This window comes from Xyrauchen texanus, chromosome 5, assembly GCF_025860055.1.
Source record: "Xyrauchen texanus isolate HMW12.3.18 chromosome 5, RBS_HiC_50CHRs, whole genome shotgun sequence".
Lineage (NCBI taxonomy): Eukaryota > Metazoa > Chordata > Actinopteri > Cypriniformes > Catostomidae > Xyrauchen > Xyrauchen texanus.
The window spans coordinates 48,294,593-48,307,761 of record NC_068280.1 but is presented as its reverse complement, the minus strand read 5'-3'; the positions used below and the strand labels follow the sequence as shown (position 1 = coordinate 48,307,761).

The 13,169-nt window shown below is 36.7% G+C and overlaps 1 protein-coding gene across 1 annotated transcript; it reads left to right on the top strand.

Annotated features, from left to right (window-relative positions):
• The first annotated feature begins 305 nt into the window (after window positions 1-305).
• On the top strand, window positions 306-12,941 carry stk16 (serine/threonine kinase 16). Its single transcript, XM_052127128.1, has 8 exons — window positions 306-400; window positions 4,145-4,280; window positions 5,097-5,316; window positions 6,264-6,397; window positions 7,312-7,432; window positions 7,518-7,613; window positions 8,014-8,135; window positions 12,416-12,941. The coding sequence occupies exons 2-8, from the start codon at window positions 4,195-4,197 to the stop codon at window positions 12,555-12,557; spliced, it is 921 nt and encodes a 306-aa protein (XP_051983088.1). The 5' UTR covers window positions 306-400; window positions 4,145-4,194; the 3' UTR covers window positions 12,558-12,941.
• The last annotated feature ends 228 nt before the right edge of the window (window positions 12,942-13,169 follow it).

Here is a 13,169-nt window from a genome sequence, read left to right as displayed (position 1 = left end):
AGGAAAACATCCTACAGGTTTATGCGAATGAATGTCAGGAGGAGGAGTCAGTTATGTCATCTTTATGTCATGCAGGATACATTCGCAAGAAAGGGAAGAGATGAAGGAACAGCTAAGGAGAATGGATATAGGAGAGTACAATATTAAAAGTATAATAGAATGTGGAGATAATGATCAAGGAAGACATATTTGATTAATTTCATAAGGAGGACTGGACTGGACTAGAAGGACTAATCTGATTAACAAGGTTAGAGAAAGACAGGTGGCAGTATTTGGATGCCAACTGCCGTAAACACCAACGAAGAAGAAGATGTTTACGTCACCATTACGTTGGCTTTGTACACGGAAGTATCTCACCGGAGAAAACAGCGGAGGACAGCGAGGGCTTCTGTTAAAACAGGTCTGCACTACACTTTAAATTATTTATTGTAGTTGAAAAAAAAAGCTCGTGGTTTGGTTTCGTGATGACGTTTTGTTGAACAAGAGGTTGATTGAGTACAGTTGTAATACTGAATATTTCTCTTCTTATGTAAGTTTGAACTGTTATTATCGGTGTGCACATTCACATTAGCGTCATCTCACTGTGTGGGACATTTGAGGGTCGAAATCATCATTCCTGACTGACAATGAATACTAACTTTGCTTGTTGTAATTCTTGATTTGTCTTAAAATTAACATATTTTGGGATGTGCTAAGGATGCAGGTTACTGAGAAAATCAAGAAAACATGCAAAGTGGAGAGTGGTGGACAGATGTAGGCATAGATAGATAGATAGATGTAGGCATAGATAGATAGATGGATGTAGGCATAGATAGTAGGCATAGATAGATGGATAGATAGATAGATGGATGTAGGCATAGATAGATGGATAGATAGATAGATGTAGGCATAGATAGATGGATGGATAGTAGATAGATGTAGGCATAGATAGATAGATAGATGTAGGCATAGATAGATGGATAGATAGATAGATGGATAGATAGATAGATGTAGGCATAGATAGATAGTTAGATGATACATGGGTGGGTGGGTAAATGGATGGATAGATAGATAGTTAGATGTTACATGGGTGGGTGGATGGATGGATAGATAGTTAGATGATACATGGGTGGGTGGATGGATGGATGGATGGATGGATAGATAGATAGTTAGATGAAACATGGGTGGGTAGATGGATGGATAGATAGATAGTTAGATGTTACATGGGTGGGTGGATGGATGAATAGATAGATAGTTAGATGATACATGGGTGGGTAGATGGATGGATAGATGGATAGTTAGATGATACATGGTTGGGTAGATGGATGGATAGATAGATGGATAGTTAGATGATACATGGTTGGGTAGATGGATGGATAGATAGATAGATAGATAGTTAGTTAGATGATACATGGGTGGGTAGATGGATGGATAGATAGTTAGTTAGATGATACATGGGTGGGTAGATGGATGGATAGATAGATAGTTAGATGATACATGGGTGGGTAGATGGATGGATAGATAGATAGTTAGATGTTACATGGGTGGGTAGATGGATGGATAGATAGTTAGATGATACATGGGTGGGTGGATGGATGGATGGATGGATGGATAGATAGATAGTTAGATGAAACATGGGTGGGTAGATGGATGGATAGATAGATAGTTAGATGATACATGGGTGGGTAGATGGATTGATAGATAGATAGTTAGATGATACATGGGTGGGTAGATGGATGGATAGATAGATAGTTAGATGATACATGGGTGGGTAGATGGATGGATAGATAGATAGTTAGATGATACATGGGTGGGTAGATGGATGGATAGATAGATAGTTAGATGATACTTGGGTGGGTAGATGGATGGATAGATAGATAGTTAGATGATACATGGGTGGGTAGATGGATGGATAGATAGATAGTTAGATGTTACATGGGTGGGTAGATGGATGGATAGATAGTTAGATGATACATGGGTGGGTAGATGGATGGATGGATGGATGGATAGATAGATAGATAGTTAGATGAAACATGGGTGGGTAGATGGATGGATAGATAGATAGTTAGATGATACATGGGTGGGTAGATGGATGGATAGATAGATAGTTAGATGATACATGGGTGGGTAGATGGATAGTTAGTTAGATGATACATGGGTGGGTGGGCAGATGGATGGATGGATAGATAGATAGATTATAAATAGATAGATAGATAGATAGATAGATAGATAGATACATGGATTGATGGATAGGTGAAACATGGATAGATGGATAGATAGATACATGATAGAAAATTATGCAGTGGAAATTATTTTAAGTAGGATTGTACTTAAGTAGGAAAATGATAGTAAATGTGTATTTTTGTTTGTTTGCACATATTTTCATGTCAATGGATGACTCGTATCTGGATTAGCAAAACCAAGAGAGTATTTCCAACTCATGTGTTAGAATTGTTCCAAATGCAATCATTAGAAATTCTTATTTTGTAGGGTATAAAATGTATCAGTATATTTCTTATTTAGCACATTACAAATTTGTGTTACAACTGTACCCAGCATGAGGACAGTTGTAACACATGTGCTCCTTGTTTTTACACATTTATTCTTCTTTCCTCTGCTCGAGTTATGTGTTGCCACAGCGGACCATCCTTGATCCGCATATTTGTCTTGGCACAGGTTTTACGCCGAATACCCTTTCTGACGCAACCCTCAGTGGCTGGGGACCCTCTCTCATTCCTACAGGCTATTTTAGAGTCTCCATTTCACTTAACCTTCATGTTTTTAGACTTGTGGGGGAAAACCGGAGCATCCGGAGGAAACATATGTAAACACCTTGTTGTGAGGCGGCAGTGCTAACTACTGAGCCACCGTGCCACTCTTCCATGTTTTCACACAATAATTGTGGAATAAAGGAACTAAAAAAAAAAGCCCTTTGGCTAAAATTGATTCAATTGTGGACAGTGGTTACAGGTGATTAAAATGAGTTTTCCTATCTTAAAATTACTTTGTAATCTCAGCCCAAACACTTTGGGTAAACCCAACAAAAGTAGATGTGTTAATGTAACTGAAATAAATCTCTTTTATTTATTTACGTAATAACTACTGAATGTTAGCATGCTGAATATATGCTGGTTAGAAGTACTACCAGTGCTCCCAAGTGCTCAGAGTTTAGTTTGGTATCTATGCAATGGTTAGCATAGCAATTGCTCAATTCCAAGTGTGAAATGCAGCTGTCGTCTTCATTAGCTCAAGCTCCACTCTTCACCCTAATGGTAACTCCAAAAACACCAACATTACAGAAACTCTTCTAAATCTCAACATAAAAAAAAACATTTAACACTAACAACCATCCCCGTTTATGTTACTCCTGCACAAAAACACAAAAAATAACCAACATTTTAACATTTAAACATTCTTTATCCAGTCCTATGCAAAGCATGCTGGAAGTCCCATGCCCAATTTCACCAATGCTATATTAGTTCTACAAAATGTATTAATGTAGTCCCAAGTCCCAAAAAAGATGGATTAAGTAATCATCCATTTTACAAATTTAAATGGATAGAACGCAATGAAATCAAGTTGTCAATCAGTATTGCAAAAATTGTTACAGTTGTACTCTGTCTACCCTAAATGTGCCCATATGTTTGGAAAAAGTATTACAACTGTACTCGGTCTACCCTAAATGTGTTCATATGTTTGGAAATATTTTGGAAATTTGGTATAATATGGTAAAACTATGGTACATTGACAATCGTACAGAATGATGACCATATTCATGTACCATGATATTTACATGGTACTCTAAGGTGCTTCAAAGAATGTTTGGTACTACCATGATGACACATGTCCAAAAAACGTACAATAAAAGTACCCTCACTGTAAAAATATACTAAATACTAAAAAAATCCTAAAATCGTGGTATCACGGTAGTACTATGGTATTTATAGTATTGTGAGATTTTTTATTTTGTTTAGTACAATGCAATATGTCGAAAAACCATGGTTAAACCATGGTACCATGTCCAGGACCATGCATCACGACCTATTATCTTTGCCTCATGGTGTCAAATCTCAAATATGTTCACTTTGTATACAGAATGTCTTTTTAATTTTTTTTCTGTCCTGAATGAAAGAAAATAAATCCAGGTAATTTCTGTCATTGTCAGTGCCTCTCTTCTCATCCATGGTTGGCCCTTAAAGCAATGCTCCAGGGAGGATGGGACAAGCTTTGTGTATCTGCTCACGCAGTGCCATCACCATTGAAAACAAAAGATACTACTTCATCCAGAAACTAGAAGAAGGGTAAGACTCATCAACCAGTCTGTTGTTGGGATTTAACCACAACATGCTTAGTGCCAAGGCTCCTAGTTGTAAAATAAGTATTTTTTTCAATGGCTTTGGCCAATATCTAGAGAGCAAATTGGCTGAAAGCCTATAAAATGCGGATATATACAGTACATAAAACTGTTGAAATGAGAAATATTTATTTTAAACAATATTTACATGCAATTTGCACAAACAAAATGGACACCTCTTTGGAATTGGAACTGCCACTTCTCACATCTGTCAATTGCCCAAGCAGCCAGTTTCAGCCGATAATTTAAAAATGGCAAAAATCTGACCGATAAACTGACCATCACTATTCAAGCAATGAAATATCAGCATTATTATTATGGTATACCAATCATCATTATGCATGGCAGATTTGCCTTTTCTCAGTAGTTAAAATGTATCCTTTGTAGTTCTTTAATATTACATCAAATGTACTGAATTCACTGCAGTTTTTTACATTTATATTTAACTAATTAGCTAACATAATTTTTTAGCAAATGTCTAATTCTACAGCATTGATAGCTGTGCCATTACAAACACAAGTGCTATATGGGTGCAAAATGACTAGCAAGTTCAGTAATTTTAGTACAGTCACTGAACAATACATGCAGTGAACATGTGATAGGAAAATGGACAGCGGGCTGTTTTGACTAATTAGGGGAGTTTGCATGTGAATTAATTAACTGTATTCTCTTTGAGTAAGATGATTAATATCATAAAACGGCTTGATGTATGTTTGTAAAAAGGAATTGTTGTTCCATCAGGACCTAATTTTCCTCTCTCTAGTGGTTTCAGCTATGTGGATCTGGTAGAGGGCGCTCATGACGGGCGCTTCTATGCTCTAAAGCGGATCCTTTGTCATGACCGTGATGCCCGTAAGGAAGCTCAGACAGAGGTGGAGATGCACCGGCTCTTCAGTCACCCCAATGTCCTTAGCCTGACCGCGCACACCTTCTCGGAGCGTGGCGGAAAGTGTGAAGCCTGGCTGTTGCTCCCGTACATCAGTGTGAGTAGATCATATCCATTCTTGCTATCCAACCACATCACATGGACGGATGAGGTAAAAAAGCCTCTCTCATTTATATGCATTTACTTACAGAAGCTCTTCAGAGAACTGCCAGTTTTCTTAGAGACAGTTTTGTTTTTAAGCATGTGCTCTACAAATACGTATAAATTGTGCATTAAACATGTAACAAAATATAATACAAGCAATATAATATCACATTTATTGATTGAATACATGGATGAGTACAAAATGATGAAAAATAAATTGAATGTGTAAAATGCATATGTTCATAATGCACCTAGTTAGAACTTCCCATGTAAAATGAACAGCATTAGCTGCAAGATCATTTATTTCATATGCAAGCAAAATGGTCATTATAACTGAAATACAGTATAACCATATGAATTGATGAACAAATCAAATCAAGAGCTTGTGAATCTGAATCGAATTGGGAAATCTGTATCAATACCTAGCCCTGCTATTAGTGAACCTTAAATGAAAGCAAATGAGATGACACAAAATTGTTTACACAACATTTACTAAAAATGTATGAAAATATTAAAGCAAAATTTGTTTCTTATCCATGGGAAGGATGTTTGTACAGTTTAGAACTGACTTAAGGTAACACTTCTGTTGATCGCCCAAGTGGACATGGTTATTGTCTGACTCTGCTAATCACAAAATTGGCAGATAAAATAATGGACTGGCCGATATATTGGTCTATCACTACGCAAAGGTACTTTGAAGAAAGTATCATGGTACATTTCCATAAATTATGATATTGTCATTATATTACATACAAAAGACTATGGTAATACAATGGTACTTTTGTGTTAGTTTATAAAGATATTGTAAGCTACAACTTTTGATCTCTGTATCTATAAGTTTATGTACAGGTGATGCTGAACTGTTCCTTTTACTCTATTTTTATTTGACATCCATTGCAGAAGGGAAGTCTCTGGTCTGTTCTTGAGAAATTAAGGGATAAGGGCAACTCTATGCATGAGAGTCACATCCTAAACATTCTGCATGGCATTTGTGAAGGCCTCAAAGCAATTCACGACAAAGGCTACGCACACAGGTACTGCAAATCCATGACATTAATTAATCTTTAGAAATTCTTTTATTAGGGAGCTAAGAACCAAAGTTGCTGAAACCCAGTTGTATCCATTAGAATTTTCTTATTATTAGGGGTTCAAGCCCGAAGTGCTAGAAACCCTATTGTTTTTGTCAGGATTTTTAATTATAATTTTTCTGCCCTAAAACTAATCGTGCAGACCAAACTGTAAGGCCTTGAGACTTAAAACTTTCAGGGATGGTAGTACGCTGGCTGGCTAGCCATACGCATGGAATCGGCCCATAGGTTTTGCTATAGTGGAAAAAACCAACACATTTCATAACTCTTGAACCATAAGGGCTTGAAACTCTTACACATGATTATTTCCAGCGATTCCTTTTTTCATTGTGAATCTTTTCAGCTCTGGGCATTTTGGGTCTAATTAATACTTAATATCTGACCGTAGGACCTTAAATGCTTGAACACCTTTAATTGCTGCTTGCAGTTATATTTTGTTATTTGTACATTGTATTTTTTTGTCTTATTGTTCAGTTGTTCACAATTAATTATAGGAATTAATGTGTTCAATTTCCTAGCCCTAGTTAAAAAATAATTAAATGTGTTCATAATAATCATGACATTTAGAAACATCACCTGATTTAATATTGTTCATGTAAACAGTAGCTACTTGGTGCTTTAATAGAATTGAAGTGTGTGGACACTGCTGTGTGTATACTGGGTGTTTATCAAAGGCTTTGAACATCCGATCAGAAATTGGAGCTAGAACTAGAACAGAATCTGTTTTATAATACCATTTATTTGCACTAAATTTAGAATAAACACGTCAAGTTATATCCCATTTCAGGTCTGAAATTTTATTATGTTTTGATGTCTTATTCCTATTATTACTTCAACTGTAACTGTATTTCTAAAAACAGGGATCTGAAACCCACCAATGTTTTACTGGATGAGAATGACCAGCCTTTCTTAATGGATCTGGGCTCCATGAATAGAGCCAAGATTGAAGTCAAGGGGTCTCGGGAAGCCATGACAGTCCAGGTTGGAGCCAAAACAGTGTCCAGTGAAGCTTTTAAGAATTTTCAGAGAATCCAAACATTAATTAAATCATGTTTTTTTCTCTTAGGATTGGGCCGCTCAGAGGTGCACCATCTCCTACCGAGCACCAGAACTCTTTAATGTGGAGAGTCACTGTATCATTGATGAGAGAACAGATATTTGGGTAAATATTTGATATTTTGACAGATATTGCTTTTAACTCTTCATTCTTAAAATATCGTAATGCTTTAAGCATAGTGCACAACACAAGATAAATGCTTGATGCCCTTTCATGTATTACCCAGTATGCCAGAACAAGAAATTAGAAGTCTTTAAATTTGCAAGGTTTTTGAGCTTGTCTTTTAGTGTGTGCTGAGCTTTACAGTATTCAACAACAACAAAAGACCCAACCATGACCTATTGTTTAATTTCTGTTAAATTTTAAACCGTTATGTCTCCCAAGGTCTAATGTTGGTAAACTTTGTCCTTTGATTTCTCAGATTTCCCCCCAAAGCTGCAGTATGTTTTGTCTGTTACAGTCTGTTATGTCTTTTGTATGTAATGCTTGTTTTGTCTGGTTGCAGTCTCTAGGTTGTGTGCTGTACTGTATGATGATGTTGGAGGGACCGTATGACCTGATATTTCAGAAGGGTGACAGTGTGGCTCTTGCTGTCCAGAATCCAGTCTCCATTCCACAACCTTGCTGGTGAGATGATTTATACAGTGTCTACTAGGATTGTTAACGATTAAACATCATTATTTGCTCTTAATAATTTAATCAATCAAAAGTAGTACCTAAATGAGGAAAATATGAAGCCTCTAAAATGCTAATTCAATAAAAGGAATACATAATATATTTTGGTGTGTTGTCTTAAAGGGATAGTTGACCTAAAAATGATACTTTTCTCATCATTTGCTCACCGTCCAGGGTACCCACGGGTCCTTAAAAAGTCTTAAATGTAATTTTTAATATTTAAGGCCATAAAAGATCTTAAATAAATGACAAGAAGTCTCTAGTTTGTGGAGGTCTTAACTTTTGGTGCGTGAATAGAGGAGACGGTTAACATATCTGCGCGAGTAAATCGGCTCTATCATGCCTCTCTCTCGTGCAGCCAGCATTGCTCATGCTTGAGTTTAGTGTGAGCATGCGCAAGGAAGCACAATCAAGCACATTTGTACTGCACTTGTAATGTTACTTGTGTATGAACCTTTATAAATCTGTTAATCCGAAATGTTAATAGATTACATTGTGTCTCTGTAATCGAGCAATGCGATAAAAAATATCGCTCCTGTTTATAATCAGTGCTGTCAAAGTTGCAATTTGCAAGTGCGCAAGGTTGGAGCGGTCTTGTTTAGAGACCTTTAAAATTGTGGCGCTTAAATTGTGTGTAAATAAAAATGACTTCACTTGAATTAATTTAGAATTTATATTACTATTATTTTATTTAAAAATGCATAAATGCACAATATAATATAATAAACATGTCCAGAGACATTCAAGTAGCCTCAGCGGTTTTGTATTGACCTGCTAATTAAGTATTTTGTGTTTTTACACCATTTTTGTTCTCATTGCAAAATTGGTCTAAAATGTTTCTTTTATTTGGCCTTAAAAAGTCTTGCATTTCATTCCTACGAACCTGCAGATACCCTGAGCCTCATGCCATCCCAGATGTGTATGACTTTCTTTCTTCTGCAGAACACAAAGATTTTTAGGAGAATATTTAAGCTCTGTAGGCCCATACAATACAAGTGAATGGTGGCCAGAATGTTGAAGCTCAAAAAAAATCACATAAAAGCAGCATAAAAGTAATTCATACGACTCCAGTTGTTAAATCCATATCTTCAGCTGCAATATGATATAACATATAACAGGTTGTATAACAGTGTGGATTTTTATATTCTGTTCATCCCCCAGCCTGCCGATCTGTGTTTAAGGTGTTAAAATTTATCTATTTTCATTCATTAATGTTTTAAACAATTATCGAACAAAGATATTTAAGTAGTATTATGGGTGGGTGATATGACCAAAATCCTATATCACAATATGAGTAATTTTATATACAAACATAAGTAAAAAAAAGAAAAAAAAAAAGAAAAGAAAAACACTTCTTGAAGAAAATGAATATCAATAAATGACTGAATTAATGCAGAGTTCATCTTTTGACTTTCATAATATTCTTTTGCATGCTTCATTTTGAGGTGGTAAAAACGATTGCTTGTATTACGAGTGATTTATCATCGTGCTAACCTCAGAAGTCACACCTATTTTAATAGCAAGCGCCTCTTCATTTCTTGACCTGTTTGGTAGTCTTTCCGTTCTGTGGAGATTTCTCAGTTTGGGGTTTTCCTTGTTCAAAAATTGAGTAGCGCAAGTGATCCTGCTCTGAGCTTTCCTGGCTGTGGAACAGAAATATCGGGATGCCTGCTGGATTTGCACACGTCATAGCTCCAGAGATAGCGCGTGCCACATTCACGTGAAACATTCACTTGTCAGATGAAGATTTAGCGCATTTAAAGCACCAAACACGCGATGAACGTCATTTAATTTGTTTTGTGTCCACAAAAAATTTTCAGTGCTGAAAAATCCCTGTCCATGTTTCTTCAATTCTCTCACGTGAAGCCCTGCCCACCGATTGATGAGCCCACTCTGTGCACATGAATATTTATAGCAAAATATCTATCGCTTGACGCTACATCCTCGCCATGATATATATCGTCATTTCACCCAGCACTAAGTAGTATGTATATATTTTATTTATATATATATATATATATAATATTATATTTATAACCGAAAGACTGGTTGAGAGCATGCCAAGTCGCATGAAAGTTGTGATTGAAAATCAGGGTTATTCCACCAAATATTGATTTCTGAACTTTTGTTTAAAAATGAACTTGTTTTCTTAGCATTATTCAAGATCTGAAAACACGGCATCTTTTTTTAATTATTTTGACCAGTGGTCATTTTCTGCAAATAAATGCTCTAAATAACAATAGTTTTATTTGGAATTTGGGAGAAATGTTGTCAGTACTTTATAGAATTAAACAAAAATTTTCATTTTACTCAAACACACACATATATATATATATATATATACATGTGTATATATATAGTAAATCCAGAGAAACTGATTATTTTGCAGTATTCTCTTAATTTCTTTCCAGATATATAGCAATTGGTAGCAATTGCCTTTAAATTGTTTAACTTGGGTCAGATGTTTTGGGTAGCCTTCCTCAAGCTTCTTACAATAAGTTGCTGGAATTTTTGCCCATTCCTCCAGAGAGAACTGGTGTAACTTAGTCAGGATTATAGGCTTCCTTGCGTCCACACGCTTTTTCAGTTCTGCACACAAATATTCTTACGGATTGAGGTCAGAGCTTTGTGATGGCAACTCCAATACCTTGAATTTGTTGTCCTTTTTGTGGCCATTTTGCCACAAATGTGGAGGTATGCTTGGGGTAATTTTCCTTCGTCATGATGCCATCCATTTTGTGAAATGAACCAGTCCCTCCGGCAGCAAAGCACCCCCACAACATGATGCTGCCACCCCCATGCCTCACTGTTGGGATGGTGTTCTTTGGCTTGCAAGCCTCACCCTTTTTCCTCCAAACATAATGATGGGCATTATGGCCAAAGAGTTAAATTTTTGTTTCATCAGGCAAGAGGACATTTCTCCAAAAAGTAAGATCTTTGTCCCCATGTGCACTTGCAAACTGTAGTCTTGTTTTTTTATGGCAGATTTGGAGCAATGGCTTCTTCCTTGCTGAGCAGCCTTTCAGGTTATGTTGATATAGGACTCGTTTTACTGTGGATATAGATACTTGTCTACCTGTTTCCTCCAGCATCTTCACAAGGTCCTTTGCTGTTGTTCTGGGATTGATTTGCACTTTTCGCACCAAACCACATTAATCTCTAGGAGACAGAATGCGTCTCCTTCCTGAGTGATGTGATGGGTGCGTGGTCCCATGGTGTTTATACTTGCATACTATTGTTTGTTCAGATGAATGTGGCACCTTCACGCATTTAGAAACTGCTCCCAAGGATGAACCAGAATTGTGTAGCTCCACAATTTTTTTCTGATGTCTTAGTTCATTTCTTTTGATTTTCCCATGATGTCAAGCAGAGGCACTGAGTTTGAAGGTAGGCTTTAAATACATCCACAGGTACACCTCCAATTCAATATGGCATTTTAGGATTCAAAGGTGTTAGAATTTAAGCAAATTACATTTAAAAGGTGCATTGCGGCTGTTACTTTACCAGAGCAAAATTGATTGTTGATCAACGCCACCTAAATGTAAAGCCGTGAATGTGATTATTGCAAGTGTTCACATTGCTTTTAGGGATAATGTGCCAGTTAAATATGCAAAAACGTTTACTACCCCCTGAAAGATATTAATGATATAAGAGTTCTGAGATATCCTGTGACAGCTCTAGACTCTGTAAACAGCAAACAAAACCTTTCTTCCTGTCATTTATTTTTCACGTTCTCATATTATTGAAGTTGCAGTGCATTATTGAGGCATAATGCAACTTTTTGCCATGTTGGTCATAACAGTTTCAGTTGTAGGTGCAACCTACAGTTTTGCTGTTGTTGTTTTTGAGAACCGTTTCTACTTGTATCGGTTTCAATAAGCTCATTAGGTATCTTTAAAATGCGTGGTTTTGGAAAAAGGGGACGTGGCTAATCCAGCATTTTAAGAACTGCTTAAATCGCTGACAGCACCTTTAACGCTGTGACTGTATTTCTCATTTCTAATAGGGCACAAAATAGAATTCCACAAAAAAGTTTGGTCAATGGAATCTCATGGGGTCCGGAGGGGTTATGATTTTTATGAACGCTTGGATTTAAAAAGACATTATAATGTTGTTTATGGAACAGATTTTCTAAAATTTATATAATCTAGCATTCAAGCAATTTCACAGGAAGTTGCCTACCAAACAGACCTTGTGTTGAATAACCGGTTTTCTATGTCTCTTTGACACAGTTATTCTCAAGGGCTTCAAACCCTCCTCAGCTCTACCATGGTGACCAATCCTCAGGAAAGGCCCAGAATTGGCTGGGTTCTTGAGCAGGTCCAGAACCTCAGGGACACAGATGGAATAGCTGTTGATACAAACCGAATTTGATGCTTCTACAAAGGGAGCAGCCCACATTTGGCCAGACTGTCTCTTTCAGTCGAGTCGACTCTGGAACTTTTGGACTATGTGCTCTATCTATGGGACAAAAGAACCCACTGAACTCGCATGCCTTGCAAACATTTGCTCTCTCTTACCTCAGTGAGCTCAGCACATTATGGTAATACACACAAACACACCCGTACGAGCCATTGTCTTTGTTGGTGAATCGCACCAAAACATATCCGGGTCATATTTCAGGCCAAAATCAAATATATATATAAAACACAGATCATCCACAACATTAAAACCACCTGCCTAATATTGTGTAGGTCCCCCTTGTGCTGCCAAAACAGCGCCAACCCGCATCTTGTTTGGCAGCAAGAGGGGGACCTACATAATATTACGTAAGTGTGAAATATGACCCGGACATGTTCTTATCAGGACAAACACACATACACTAGCTCTTGTTTTAATGTCTTTGTCAACGAATCACATGAAAACAATTTCCACATCATATTTCACCCCAAAATCTAACGAAAAATGTTATATTTTGCATTTTGAAAAATACAGGCTATTTTTAGGTCCATTAAAATATAGCATTTTGCATTGTGACATTATATT